Below are 14,933 nucleotides of genomic sequence, written 5' to 3' on the forward strand. Positions count from 1 at the left end.
AAAGGGAAGGGAGTTCAGAGGGACCGTGAGAGTGAGCCTGAGATTGAGCTCCAGAGCAGAGTACTGGGAATGGGAGTGACCAAATTAGAACAAGGTTTAGGGTTTCCAGTCTTCTCACAGTCAGAGACACAGTGGGAAGTGTGGGAGGAGAGGTGCAGTTAGAATAACCCCAGGTAATCCTTGAGCTCAGCTCAAAACCCCTGGGCCTCAAATCTGGTTTCTAAGCCAGAGCAGAGGCCATCTAGAATCAATCTGAACCACCACTCAAAATTCAGGCACAGGTGAAGCCAGAAGACAGAATTGGGAACCTTGGGGAAAATGAGACCCCAGGACCAGGCCCCCAGTATACACGGGGATATCTCTGAGTCACCAGGAAAGGGTTACGGGGGAGAGTAGACACACACAGGTAGGATGGGGGACCAGGGCCCCTGTTCAGAACCATAAGGCCAGAAGACTGACTGTGGCTGGAACCTCTCCCAACTTTTCTGAGGGCCCTTGCAGCTCTGCCTCAGTAGAAACCCTGTTGCCTTCCTCTTCCCTTAGCGGTCCCAACCTAGAAGCTCCTCTAATTGAAGAAGCAGGCCCTGCCAGAACTCAGGCCCCAAAGTGCCCCAACTGAGACACACAGATTTGCTTAGTATCTGTGCCTAGGAGGAGCTGGATGGAAACATAGGTACCATCTTTTCCACATCCCTCCCAATCCAACCTTATAAAGGGGTCTGGTGGGGTTTAAATCAGGAGAAAGGCCAAAATTGCACATTTGGATGGAGCTGGGGCTAGACCTGTGTCACTCCCCACCACCCTGAACACTGCTCCATAAAGATCTTGGATCTTTCCAACTCTCCCAGCCCAGGAGCACATCAACCTTCTGACCTGCCACAGGAAGGGCAAGCACATGCCAACGCTGACCCCTGTGCCCAAATATCCTACAGAGGATCTGGCCAAGAGCTGAGCAGCCAGATTCAGAAAAACGACTAAGCCTGTCTGTGCACCATCACTCTCATACCCCTATGTGTTCTCACCAAAAAAACACACAGAGGTCTCCCAAAAGTCAGTCCCTAAAAACACCTCACACACAACCAAAAAAAAGATTCACTAAGAACATTTGTAATCATTACCAGAACACCTAGGAGCAGACAAGAACCTAAAGCCTCTTTAGGGTCTGAGTGTGAAAGGAGCCTTGTGTCATTAACAGTCTTAGAACTGCCTAGCTACCTCAGGCAGTTGGACCTGGGCAGTGAGTACCTGCAAAAAGTTACTGAGGTCCATGTCAGTGCTGATGGTCTCCCTTCAGCCCCAACCAAAGGTCTCCCCTCCAAAAGGACTCACCACCTGTGGCTTTCGACAACACTTGCTGGCAGGGGCAGGCTCCTCTGGAGCCCGGGTGGCCTCAGGGGGCCTGGCCTCAGCAGAAGGTGGTGCAACAGGAGTCAAGCAGGGCAGGTCCACAGGCACTGGGGCAGGGACCTCACCTGAGTGGACAGTCAGCATGTACTGCTTGGTGACATCTTCAAGTGATGGTGCCTGCAAGGTGGGGTGGGCTTGGACAGGAAGACCCACAGGCTCTGACACAGCCACTGGGGAGCCCACAGAGGTCCGGGGCTCAGGCACTACAATAGGTGTGAAGGTGGCAGGCACACTGGCATGGCGAACATGTTTGGAGGAGGGCCGGGCCTGAGACAGACCACCAGTCTGGTCCTGATCTCGCTCTTCTTTCCGGAGCTCCTGGTGACTGCTTCGGGTTGGGCGCTTCTTGGAACCTCGTCGGATGAGCCGAGGAGATAGAACATCCACCAGCTTGGGGTCAAGGTGAAAGTCAGGGTGGGGAGTGGAGGACTCAGGCAGGGTCTCAGGTAGAGCCCTCTCAGATTGTGCCCGGTTCCTGGCAGGACCAGGGTCCTCTGGCTCTGCCCGCTGTTCCACAAGGATAGGCTCACTACTAGATGGAGGCAGCATAGGTTCAACTTCCCTGATGGGCTCCCCTCCAATGCCCTCAAATCCAGGCCCTGCCAGCTCCCCACGACGACTGGGATCACTCAGAGATTTCTTCTTGGGGGGTTTGCCAGCAACTCTGTCTTCCCCTACACGCCCCAGAGTGGCAGGCCCATGAACAATGCTCTGAATGACCTCCTGATATCCCTTACTCTCTTCGCTGCCTACAGACCAGTCACTGTGGCCACTGGTCAAGCCCTCATCCACAGCTGGGGTCACTGGAAGCCCTGCTTTGGCACTCAGTGAGCCCAGGAGGTTGCTGTCCACAGAAAACCCAGAGGGCTCCTCAGAGGTGGCAGCACGGTGGCGCTGTGGAATTGGATCACTCAGGGACCTGTAAGCCTCACTTGCCTCCCCATTGCTCAGTTCAGTCCCACAAGGGCCTGAAGGTGGGACTTTGCGTCTCCTTCGGAGAGCACCTGGTGTGGTAGGAGTTTCAGGGGTCATGAGGGTCCACCCACCCAGACAGTCCTCGGCCCCAGGAACACGGTAGTTCATCTGGGTTGAGGATGAAGAAAGAGGTCCCCATGTCCCTGTTGTGCCCAAGCTGGAAAAGGTTGTACCAGGAGGCTCAGGGTCTGCCCCAATTCCCTCATCTGTCAGACTGGATTCAGGGCCTGAGAGCTCCTCCTGGGACCGCTTCCCTCTAGTCAGGTCCTCTGCCAAGTCAGGGATTCTAGGGAGGACATCACTTCCATCATCCTGCTGGGCACCCATGCGCTGGATATTCTCAAAAACCTGACGAGCCTCCTGTACGTATTGATCCTGGATGACAAGTGGCAATGGATCCTCCTCAGCACCAAGGTCTGCCAGCAGGAGCTCAGAGGAACTGGGCTTCAAAGCACTGGTATGGGGCAGACGTCGGGCCACCGGCTTCTCAGAGCAGGTAAACGACTTTGCCCTCCTCAGGGTGGCTGTCAAGTCCTTGAGCGTAGGACGTGTGCCAGGTGATGCTGGGGCTTGGGAGGTCATAGGCTCAAGTTGCTCTACTAGGCCACCTGCTGACCTTGAGTCTCTGCCCTCTAAGGGGCTGCTTCCAGATCCCAAACTAGGCTTTCTGACTCTCAGCTCTGAAAGGTCTGAGTGCAGAAAACTGAGAAGTGTCAGAGTCTCTGAGGCGATATCTGGATTTGAGAGGGACTTTCGCTGTCTGCTCTTGTCCAGCTCCAAAGCTCCATCCCTTAAGGTCCTACTGATGCCCACAGGTCCTTTGGTCCGGGTTCGAGCCTGGGGCCGCAGGAGACCTTCCCCTGCTCCAAAGCTAGGAGAGCGGTACACCCCCCAGCTCCCAGAACCCCGGCTTGACCACAGGTCGTCATCCTTGAGGGTCTCCGTGCTGGAATAGCGGCTGCTACCTCGAGAGCCCCCAGGGCTGGCCAGGTAAGCAGGAAAGCTCACCTTGGCTACGCGGAAAGCTCCTCCTACAGTGTCGGTCATAGGCCGCATGCCTTCCTGGGGACCAGAGACACAGGGCTGCAAGCCACTACCCCACTCCCGAGGTCCCCCTTCACTAAGGACTTTTGGAGAGGTTGGAGGTTCTGGGATCCTAACTCCCCCCACTGAGTCCATGCTTCCCAAATTTAACCCATCACTGTCCAGCCGGCAGTCCTGATCCAACAGGCCGCTTCCAGGCCTAAGCCCCGGCCTCCCTTTCCAATGGCGACCACCCTCACCGTCTTGGTCCTCGTCACTGCCCGAGGAGCGGCCGGCGTGGTAGGCCGGACTCTGGGGCCCTGGCTGCGGCGGCGGGCCCTCCTCTTCCTCCTCGCTGGAGCTGGCAGCCCGGCTTCGGCTGACAGGATAGGAGGAGGCCACGAAGGAGGAGGAGGGGCAGGAGGCCCGGGCCCCGGCCTGCGGTTGGGAGAAGCTATGCCAAGAATGTAAACCATCCGCTGGACGCTGCGCTCGCTCCAGTAGCTGCTGCCGCCGCCTTCCCTCAATCCCTGAACCGGGTACCGGCCGCGGCGCCACACGCAGGCCCGCCAGCGGGAAGCACGTCCGAGGAGGTGGCGTCGGCGGCTGCCGGGGCTCCCGAGTTGAGGGCTCCCACGCGACGCCGTCGGGGGTGGGCGTCCCCGAGGCCTCCGAGTCCGTGCTGGGCCGCCTGGACCCGGGGCCGCCGAAGAGCTTGCGCATCTCGGTGACGCTGGGCCAGGCCCCGCGCGCGGCGCCTTCGGCCGCTTCTTCCGCGGCCCCGGGGGAGACGCCCCCGTCTCGGGCCCCAGCGGAATCGCAGTCCGGGCGCGGAGCGTCGAAGCGCCGGGAGAGCTGGCGCACAGAGGGCGAGAGGCTGCGGAGCGGGCGCGGCTGCGCGGGGGCGGCCGGGGGCCCCGACGCCAGCTTGGACACGCGCCGGGAGGGCTGGCCCGGGGCTGCTGCGGCCGGCCGGCACGAGGCGCGACGTCGTAACCCCACGGCGTCCGTGTCCTCCTCCTTCGGCCCGGGGCCGCCGCTCCAGCGCTCCAGCAGCTTGAAAGAGACGCTGCGATAAAGCGGGGGCCGGGGCGACCCGTCCGCCATGGTGGCCGCACTCACTCCGGGGGGGCTGGCCTCGGGGAGCCGTGGCCAACCCCCCCCTCCGTCTCCGCTCCTAAGGTGCTCAGTGGCCGCGATCCCGAGGCCTGGGTCCTGACCCGCTGTGCGCGGGGCTTTGGGAGGAGGACGAAGAGACAGGCAGAGATTTATCTGTCGCGGATCAAGTTTCTGTGGCTGCAGGCGACAGCGGCTCCATCCTGGGCCGCCCCTTCCGCCTCAGTGGCGACCCCCACGCGCAACCCTTGTTTCTGCCCTGGTAGCTGAGGACATCGCGGCCCGGCCGGGGAGGGATCCCAGAGCTCTTCTGCTGCTCCTTGCCCGCCCTCCGGCGGCCGGCCTGCCTCCCCTCACACTCCCACTCCCGCTCCCGCTCCCTCCCCCTTGGCTGTGCGCTCAGAGCTCCCTTTTGTTGCAAATAAACTTTGTGGCACAGGAAAGGGGGTGGGGGGCGGAGCCTCGCGCCCAAAAGAGGGGGTGGGCTCCGGGCGCGCGCAAGTCTGGGAACCCGGTGGGGGAAGGGAATGGGGAGGAGCCGAAGGAGAAACAAGATGCTTGAACATTTGAAGACAGCGGCGGCACCCCAGAGAAGTCTCGCAAGGTTATGAGCGGCCGTCCTGGACTCGCTGAGACACACGCAAGTTTAGAGCGTGGTCAGCTCTGCAGGTACACAGTCACCCTGGCGCAGACACTACGGCTCAGCAGCTTTCGCGCGGGAGCGCCTCCTGCGCTAGGGGTTCCAACATGGCAACCTCGGACCTACAAACTCGTACACACCAAAGCTCAGGTACACACAGAAACACCGCTGGCGGGGGAAAGGGAGGGGGATCCCAAACCAGGAGGGGCGATGGGCGGGGCACGGCGCGCCCCGTCCCGCCCCTTTACCTCTTCCCAGGACACGCCCTCGTCTCCCCACCGCGGCGAATCGCGCCGCACCACGCCCACGTCCCGCCCTGCAGGTTCCCAAACTGGCCATTTCCATCTCTCTGCGGGCTGCACAGCCCCCTCGCCGCCTCTCAATCCACCCTCAGCTCTGTTGAAGCCCAACCCCTCGGGGAGCCATGCCCCTCCCCAACTTTTCCGGCTACCACGCCCCCACCAACTCCAAGGTCCAGGCGATGCTCCACCCTGCACCCCGCCCCCTCTTTTCCTGGCGCTGGGGGTACGCGGCTTTTGCGCCCTCTGCCGGCTAATCTTCACAACCCTGAGACCCCTAGACAGGTAAAGCAGCATTCACCCTCAGCAATCAGACAGGCAGTTAAAAAGACTTCTTTTAGTCGTTTAATCGTTCAAATGTTCGTTCCTTCTGTGGCCTCCCATATAAAAGAAGAAGGGAACGACCTTGACTTTCCACTGTCAGACCTACACACGAATCTGTGGCTGCTCCACGTTCCTTGCAGGGGAGGGGCAGGACCCTTCTACTTCTCAGTGATCCACCCTAGAGTTCTCCTACTTCTGTCCCAGTCTGGTGAGTCTGAGGTTGTGCTAGGTACTGAGGCATCACCCCCTTCCCTTCCTTGCCCTACTCTGCCCTCACCTGCCTGTTACGTTCTTTTCATCTTCCTGGACCCAGTTTAAATGCTGGGCCCTACATCTGAATGAATAAAAATTTATGGGCTGCCTCTGATGTATAAGTAATAGTATTTCGTTTATTTTATTTCATCCTACTGGGAAAGTAACTCTGACCAGTATCAAAGTCAGGAAAAATGGCAAGTTTTAGAATCTTCACACCCCATGCTCCTACATTCCCTGACTCCAGATCCTGATGAAGAAAGCGACCTTTCTCCTCTGCACCCCAACGGCATATTCCTCGTAGTCATCGTTGTCCTGCCCCCACCCTTCTTGGGCCTGAGCCCACTCTGCACCCTGGGCTACCCCGTGCTCTCTTAGCCCTGTCTTACCCCTTTTCAGCCTGGTCAAACTGCCCTGACCCTCCAGCCCTCAGTGGCACAGTCTCAGGGAGATACTGTAGGTTCTAGTCTGTGCCTTACCCAGCCCACCCCACTGCTCTGGTTACACAGTATGCTTCAGTTTGACTGCAGAAATATTCCAATGTAGGGACATAGTGCATTAATCCATTGTCTTCATGGGCATTTGGGTGTTTGCAGGTTTTTCCAGAGTGTGGTGTGTGACTCTGGGGCAGATGGACATAAGTACTCAGGCACAGGAAATGTCATTGTCCAGCATTAGGAGGCATCATCAAGCTGGGCTCAAATGTCTCTTCTGTTTTGGGATTGTCTGTGTTTCCTTTTGTGTTAAGCACTTGTTCTTGCTCATACTTTTAGTGGGTTATGGTTGTTTTGATAGTGTATGACATTTGGTTCTAACCTTTCCATCCTCAGTACCCTGCAGCTAGGGGAGGAAGCCTAGTTTTATTGCTGTATCGTGAGCAAGAAAACAGGCTTGAAGTTCCAAAATCTGATGCAGTCCACTACACTGTGCACCCTTGTAAGATAAGAAACTTTCTACCTCAGGTAAAAAGTCTTCTCTGCCCTTTAAAGTAAGTCAGGTCACATCATTACCACTGGCTCCCAGCATCTTTTGGCCACCAACCATTCCATGAACTCGTCATCCCCTAGTGAGGTTTTCCTTGCTGCTGACTTTCTTCATGTTCTTAATACTCCTTCCTAGCTGTAATGATCCAGGAATTTGTGTTTATTTCATTATTGCCTGTTTCCCTCATCAAACTGGGTTCCCACAGGGAAGGGACCCACTGCCCCGCATGATGGCATATAGTAAGTGCTCAATCAACGCTTTATTAAATGAACTCTTTTCTTGTTTGCACCTCCAAGCCCCTGGATTCTGAGACTGGGTAGAGTCATCTGAGTTCAGCTCAGAGTACTCAGAATGTTCACTAACAAGGAGGAAGGCACTAATCACATCCATTGCTATGACAGATCCGATGCCTCTGGGCTTTTCCTGCTTAGAGTGGAAATCTCCCCAAGATGAGACCCGGTTCCTGATTCTCTGGCTTCCCAGGCTTGACCTGCTTCCCCATCTTCAAGTGCCAGGAGCCAACACTGAGAATTCTTTATTTTAGAATTTCCTTTCCTGAGCCCAGCCTGCCTTGTATCCTTCCTTCTCCTTCACCCACCCCCCTGCCCCATGTCCTCTCCTCCAGTCCTTCCTCCCTCGCCCAAGGCCAACGTACCCCAGTATGCCACCATCTGGGCCACCACCTCTCTGGCTCCTCCTCCTCCCCAGATCCACACTGTCAAAAGTTTCCAGGACCGTACTTCTCACTCTCCCCTTCGGGATGCCATCTACCCCTCAGCTCAGGCCACATTGGAGCCGACTTCTCCCTAGGCCTTGCATCTCATCTAAACCGCCTTTCTGAATATCTCATTTGTTGACTCCTACCAGGTGTGAGGTTTCACCCCGAGTCTAGACTCTAACTCCCACCCCAGTCAGGGCTGCTGCCCGCCTTTCACCTACATCCACCTGCTCAGAACCTGACTAAAGAGATTAGTTTTGGCTGTGGGTAGGAAAGACCTGAAAAACTAGTAGCTTTTTTTTTTTTAAAAGCCATTTATTTCTCTGTAGTGCATAAATCTAAACTAGGATGGTTAGAGACTCACACAGGTCCCAGATTCTTATGTTACCAACCACAGAAAAGGCCCTTGCCTAAGTGGTCCAGATAGTGCCTCAGTTGTTCCATGCACTTTGTAAGAAACAAGAAGGCTCTGGGATATGGGAAAAGACACCACCTATCTCAAAGGCACTCCCCCGCTCCCATATTGAACTGTGTCAGGGCACTTTACTAGTGTCCCATTGCCAGGAGGCAGTGACATGCAGTACTTAACTGCAAGAGAGCCTGGAAAATGAAATTTGCAGTCTAGGAGGCCATATGTCTGACACTGTGGCTGGCAGCCAGCTGCCTCTGCCATGGCTTTTTAGAGGTCCCAGTGACTGGGACTTGGCAGGAAGGTAGGCACTGGGAAGGGGGATCTAGGCAGGGGATGGAAGGAAGCTGAGGAGGGAGATTGAGTAGTTGGGTTGGAAGAAGGCTGAATTACCTTAGCAAATCAGTTCCTACCCCCATTAGTCATAGGAAATGTTACAAGGGATAAAGGTGAAAATGTGTATAAAGCACAGTTGGGTGTCTGAAACCCACAGAGCCCACACCGCCTCTGCTCTCACTGCTGTGGCTCCTTGGTACTTCTGTGGACTGGCCCCCAAGCCCTTCACTCTCAGGCTCAGGCTGTGACCCTTCTATCCTCCTCCAACACCCTCCAGCCTTTGTCTCTGCTGGCTCCTGTACCAGAAACTCTCTCGGCCCCATCACATCCATCCTTCAAGGGCCACTGCCCTGCTCCATCCCCCAGGAAGTCTTTCCCAACCCCAACCCCTGGAGAATCATCTTGGACTCCTCTGAACCCACATCATTCCCTCTAGTACCTCACTAGACTTATCTTCTTACTCCTGTCTGTGTCCCCTGTATGCCCTATATGTCCCACCCCAGGGACATCCTGCAACACCCTGCCTAAAGCTCCCTGTTTAGACCACCCTACCCCATGCCTATCCCATAGGTCCTGGAGCAACTCCTATTCCAAAAAAGCAAAATAATTGTGATGGTAACATTCACAGCATGCTTACTATGTTCCACTGGTTTACACATATTAATTTAATCTTCACATTGACTTTATATGACAGGCATCATCATTATTTCCATTGCTCGGCTGGGGAGACTGAGGAACAAAGAGGTTACTAAATATAACTTTTCCAGAGTAACAGAGCTAGGGTAAAGCCAGGATGAACACACATGTAGACTGACTGTGGAAACTGTACCCTCTATGCAACTCAGCCTTGCAGAGAGAAACTGGGAAAACAATTTATCTATGATCCACGATTTCCACTCCAGAAAAGTAACCAAAGAGTCACAGTTGTTAATCAGGTGGACCAGTTACCTGGGTCTCTCTACAAGGCTGGGCTGGGCTGTGGACAGAGGCCTCTGTCTTCTGCTTGTGATTCCCCTGTCGCCTCTGCACCAGCAATGCAAGGTGGTAGCATCTCTCCTAATTGACATGGCCTTGCATCCAGCAGGGAATCTGAAGCAGTCTATCTTCTGTTGCCCCCACACATCTGTCTCACTGTGGCCCAGAGAATTCAAGTTTCTCCTGTCCATACCACCAGCCTTTCCAGCAAGGACACTGAGTGGATCCCAGGGGGGACTGGGCCTGGTTGTCCCTCTTCCTCCTGCAGCTGAAAACACACCCCTGACACGCTCAGGGAGTTTAACTCTCCAGAGCCCCTCTTTGGATGCCCCTGTGGCAGGCAGCCCTGAGGCTTAGGAAGGGCTAGAGAAATCCTAAATGCATTTCACAGTTGCTCCCTGCCCTGTTCCTCTGCTCTCGCTTCTGCCCACCCTGTGTCTTGGGGTGGAGGAGTCCTGGCCTTGCGCACTCCCTGCTTACTCAGGTCTGTGTAGTGTACCAGCTGCGAGGGCAGGCTGGATTGTTCTGCATGAGGAAAACAGGCCCGGAAGAGGGAATGGAATAAAGACTACAGACATAAGGGGGAATGCAGCGGGGCCAGGGGGTGGGAGGGAGAAGGAGGGTCTAGAGCAGAGAGGATGAGGATCACCCAGCAGTGACAGGGGGCATCCTGGAGGAGAGCAGGGGAGAGGCAACGTGATTCCCCTTTGCCACCTGCTCAAGGGACCTTTGGGACTTTTAGTGAAGATATCTTACCCGACTTTGTACTCAGAGCTCGGTTTGAAATGCCCCTCTGGCAGCTGGCTAAGGCCATCTTCTGTGTTCCCACAGATTGGAATGAGAGGGTAGGTGTGGAACACAGCCAGGACACGCCCCTGAGACCTTGGGACCTTCCTGAGCAGCCCCCTGGTGTCCCTGTATGTCGCCTCAAGCGGTCAGCTTCTTTTAGACTGAAGCAGGGTTGAAGGACTGTTGTTACTCTGTCTTGGGGACCTAGTGAAGGCACCCCATTCCCTGAGAATCCCCCCAGCTTGGAAGAGGCAGATGAAGCAGAAGTGGGGGCTTGGGCTCCTCCTAGTACTGAATGTTCTGGCCCTTCCTGGCTCCTTTTCTGGGCACCCCTTCCACACACCCAGCCCCTTGGGCTGCCTTGCAGCTCAGCTGGGCCAGTTTATTCCTCCCTCTGGTTGGGTCTACACGGTGCCACCCCCAGCAGCAGCTGCTTCTGCTAGGTGCTCTGGCTCCTGCCTCTGCTGAGCTCCTTGACCTGCAGCACCTTAGCTGGGGGCGGCTTGGGACAGGTCTGGTTTCCTCGGCTTTCACACATAGGAAACCACATATGTCCTCCTCAGCCCTCTCCTGTGCACCCGGCAGACAGCTGGCCCAGGCTGCACTAACGTGCTTCCTCACCTCTGACTGCTGAGCCCCATTTAGCCTCTGATGTCCGTTTCAGATGGCTCCTCCCCAGAGAGGTCTTTACTGACTCCTTGGAGGAAGTCATGGGCATCTTGTGGGCACTGATACCAGTCACAGCTCCTATATCACTGTGTCAAGGACTATACCTCCAGGCAGTGACAGCTTAAATAGGACATGACTAGAACTGGTTTTTCTAGGGCCTTGCAGGCTTGAGTACAGGTCTTAGTAAAGGATTACTAAATAAGTAGAATGTCATACATTCCCACCAGAGAGCCCATATTCATCCTTCAAAACCCAGCTTAAATGCCCCTTCCTAGAAGTTCTGTTCCTTTCCTACTTTCTCTCATGCCTTTCATTGGTGATTCCAAAGCATGTATTTACCGTACAAGTACAGTATAGTATGAAGCCTCTATCACAGTACAAGTCACATTGTACTTCTGTGGGCAGCTTAACATGGCTTGTTAACTTTCTTGCTTGCTCTTTCTTTCTCTTTCTCTTTCTTTTCTTTTCTCTTCTCTCTCTCTCTTTCTTTCTGTACTAGAGGCTGAACCTAGGGACTTCACAGTGAGCTGCATACCCAGCCCATTTTTCAGGTTTTAATTTTTAAGACAGGACCTCAGAGAGTCACTGAGTTGCCCAGGCTGGGCTTGAACTTTCTATCCTCCTGCCGCAGCCTCTTGGAGTGCTAGACTTAGAGGTTTGTGCCACCATGCCCAGCTTACCATGGTTTTGTTTACTCTTTCTGGCTGATTGGGAGCTTTTGGAGGGCCAGGCTCAGGCCTTTTGGTTTCTAAGCCCATGTAGCCTGATCTTGAGAAAGGACTCAATAAATAGTTGATGAAGTTTGGGACCGTGGAGGGTTTTACTGTATAGCCAGTTGAGCCGAATTTCAGTTCTCTGCATGGTTTGGAGTTGGTGGGTTGCCTTAGCTCTGATGGCGAACACGACAGCATCCAGACCCCAGGTCCTCCTCTGGTGGACTCAGCCACCTTGCCGCTGCCACTTGGCTGTGAGTTTCTGTATTAGCTCTTGCGGCCGCCGCCGGAACTTCCTTTGGGTGAAGTAAAAGAGGATGGGGTCCAGCACACTGTTGGCACTAGCAAAGGGCCGCGTGCCTTTGTAGGCGGCAGCAAAGGATTCCAGCACGGGACAGGGGACACCTGACATAGAGCGCACTGCCAGGTAGGCTGTCTTAGTGATGTGGAAAGGCAGGAAGCTAATGGCAAAGACGGCTGCCACCACCATGGCCATGCGGGCCGCTTTGCCCCGCCGCTCTTGGGCCACAGGCCCTGTAGGGCCATCCTGGCGGCACAGGCGGCGAGCCAGGCGACAGTAGCAGGCCAGCAGGGCTGCACAGGGCAGCAGGAAGCCAATGACCGTGAGGGCCATGCCATAGGGCAGGTAGTGGGTGGCTAGGGCCGGTGGGCTCAGGTCGTAGCAGACGGTGCGGTTCCGCTGGATGCCCGTGGCAGCAAAGATGGCTGTGGGCAGACACTGTGCTGTTACCACCAGCCACACGACTCCACACACGATCCAGGCAGCCCGGCGGCCTCCATGCTTGTGCCAGGGGGCCAAGGGGTGGCAGATGCCCAGGTAGCGCTGGAAGCTGATGCAGGTGAGGAAGAGGATGCTGCCGTGCAGGTTGGCGTAGAAGAGGAAGCGCACCAGGCGGCAGGTGAGGTCCCCAAAGGGCCAGTGGTCCCCTTGGGCATAGTTGTAGATGAGCAGGGGCAGGGAGCAGGCATACAGCAGGTCGGCCAGGGCCAGGTTTAGGGTGTACACGGCCGTGCGGGTCAGGGCCCGGCGGGACATGCCGATCTGGGCAATGACACAGATGTTCAGTGGCAGGCCGGCCACCAGCACCGCCGAGTACACTGGTGGCAGCAGCAGGCGCTTGAAGTCCTCTCGGTAGACACAGGTGGTGGGTGGCAAGCTCAAGGACTGGATTGTGTTATTGTCCCACTCCATAACTGCCCAATGGGGCTTCCTACATTCAGAGAGGCTGGGGAAACAATACACAGCCTGTTAGTGACATGCTCATTGACTGCCCTAAGCAGGCCCTACCCCTCTTTTGGCCTTTGTCCGCCTCTCTGAACAATTGGGACACAACTCTTATTTCTTAAGTTTACCACACCATGGAGGCCTCACACAGCTCTAATTTCAAGGAAACTTGGAGTACAATAAAGCTCAACTCAGGGAGAGATTCAATTTCCTTTTGTCCTGTAATATGCATTTTCTGTTAGCCTTTCTGATAAACTTCTACTCATCCTTCGAAACTCCAGTCAGATGTCTTCTCTGCTAGTAAAAGTAAGTGCACATGGGTTTGAATTACATCTGCTACTTACTAGTTATGTGACCTAGTTATAGTGATCTGCCTTCTCTGAGTCTCAGTTTATACACCTGAGGAATGGGGGAGTGTGGCATCCACCGCTCAGGAATGTCATGAGGTTATACATTTGAAGGGCTTCTCCTGAACTCCCTATGGGGCAGGGATGGGAGATGGATGTTGTGGTGTGGTTGTGGTCGGTTTGCCCATCTTTCACAGGACCTCATGAAAAGGACCTCATGAGAAGAAATGGTAGGTTTGGTTCTTCTCACAGCCAGGTCTGGAGTCCCGGACAGAGGGGTCCCTGATACCTCAGCCCATGTGAATGGTCCACGCACCATGAGCTCATTGAAGGCAGCTCTCACTTCGGCAGCCTGAACTTCACTTTCCAAAGCCATGTTTCTTTTTTTCTGGCTGCAGCCTTGTTTTCTGTAAAATAGGGCAAGGAGGTGACCTGGGAGTTTCCCAAGACCTGTTTCTAATTGACCAGAAACTACCACAGAGGTCTATCAGGGCCGCATGCCTCCACAGTGTCCCCTGGTGTCCAGAGTGAAAATTGCTTCTCCAAGGACAAACAGGAAGAGCAAAGCCCACAGTTTGGTTTGTCTGAGACAGTCTCTCCGTGTAGTTCAGGCTGGCCTTGGACTCACTATGTAGCTCAGGTTGGCCTCGAATTCTTGGCCATCCTCCTGCCTCAGCCTTCCGGGTGCTGGGGTTACAGGCATGTACCACATGCCAGGCCCTGCAGCTTTACAGAGAAGGAAAGCCACAGTGAGGGGCCAGGACTAGGTTAGTTAGAAACAAGTCAGGACCAGAGCCCAGTCGCCTGATTCAGAGGAGGCAGCTTATGGGAGGTAGACTTTACAAGGGCAGCTTCAGAACCTAGGCAGTCCTGGCTCCAGTACTGGGTGCCTCACTGCCATGCTGTGTAACTCAGGCCACGTCAATTGCCTTTTCTGCCTGTATCCTCAACAGTAAAATGTGTCGCAGGCTTGACAATCAGTAGGTGCTCAGTTAATAGCATGCCATTGTATCTAACAAATTGTCCCACCTCTCATTAATTCAGGCTGAGTTTTCGGAGACCCAACAGCAAAATATCTTAAACTTCTGAATCTTCTAAATATTCCTGAAGAGGGGTATTTCCACATCAGTAATGCCTAGAGAAAATTTACAGTGTCAACCTAATAGACCTCTAGAACCCAGCCTTGGAGATTTTGAGTCCAATCCTTCCCTCTGCCCATTATATAGATGGGAAAAACTGAAGCCTAGAAAAATTATGAAAAAGCACTCAAAGGTAGTAAAGGACTGAAGTCAAGTGTATAGACTCTGATCTATATTCCCAGGCCAGCCACATGTGAACTGTGTGACTTGGGCATATTACCCCCATAACTCAGTTTCCCTTTCTGTAAAATGAGTTACTAGGGTACCTGCCTTATAAGGCTGTTGTAAAGACAGTGCCAGCCATAAGCCCAAGTGTTAGCTGTTCTTTACCATGGCTATACCTGCTCAGTGAGGTTATAGAAACTTTAAAAAGTCATACTAAAGCAAAAAAAGTTTTTCACCACTTAAAATTTTATTGTAATGAAATTATTCTACCCAAATTCTGGGCAAAATGATAAGGTCTGAGGTCTCCGACTGCACCCCACAACCCGTATCGCCTTTGGTTATCACAGGTCCCTGATATACTTCCAGCTGGGGTTGAGGACTCTGTGTGCCCAGCTGAGATGAGGCAG

General features: G+C 54.5%; 2 protein-coding genes and 1 long non-coding RNA gene across 13 annotated transcripts in view; 1 reads left to right on the forward strand and 2 right to left on the reverse strand.

Annotated features, from left to right (window-relative positions):
* The window catches only part of Arhgef17 (Rho guanine nucleotide exchange factor 17), a 57,256-nt gene extending 52,413 nt beyond the window's left edge, over nt 1-4,843 (reverse strand). The window contains exon 1 of the mRNA XM_013145268.3: nt 1,330-4,843. Coding sequence (XP_013000722.2) covers nt 1,330-4,512 — 3,183 coding nt within the window. The 5' untranslated portion in view covers nt 4,513-4,843. The remainder of the gene's footprint in view (nt 1-1,329) is intronic.
* A 281-nt stretch (nt 4,844-5,124) lies between these two features.
* On the forward strand, nt 5,125-6,156 carry LOC134477699 (uncharacterized). Its single transcript, XR_010049847.1, has 2 exons — nt 5,125-5,311; nt 5,484-6,156. It is a non-coding gene; the product is annotated as an uncharacterized LOC134477699 (long non-coding RNA).
* Nucleotides 6,157-9,130: 2,974 nt separating this feature from the next.
* P2ry6 (pyrimidinergic receptor P2Y6) overlaps nt 9,131-14,933 on the reverse strand; it is a 44,144-nt gene continuing 38,341 nt past the window's right edge. For 9 of the 11 annotated variants that reach the window (XM_063256536.1, XM_063256528.1, XM_063256534.1 and 6 more), the window contains 2 exons: nt 13,539-13,629; nt 9,131-12,876 (listed from right to left, as the gene is read on the reverse strand). In XM_063256536.1, the coding sequence (XP_063112606.1) occupies nt 11,856-12,876; nt 13,539-13,549 (1,032 nt within the window). In that variant the 5' untranslated portion in view covers nt 13,550-13,629 and the 3' untranslated portion in view covers nt 9,131-11,855. Of the gene's footprint in view, nt 12,877-13,538; nt 13,630-14,251; nt 14,358-14,933 lie in introns of all 11 variants that reach the window. The other 2 variants (XM_063256530.1, XM_063256537.1) reach the window with 2 other exon arrangements.

The sequence above is a fragment of the Cavia porcellus genome, unplaced genomic scaffold (assembly GCF_034190915.1).
Source record: "Cavia porcellus strain 051 isolate PalLab524CR breed Dunkin Hartley unplaced genomic scaffold, mCavPor4.1 scaffold_9, whole genome shotgun sequence".
Classification (NCBI taxonomy): Eukaryota; Metazoa; Chordata; class Mammalia; order Rodentia; family Caviidae; genus Cavia; species Cavia porcellus.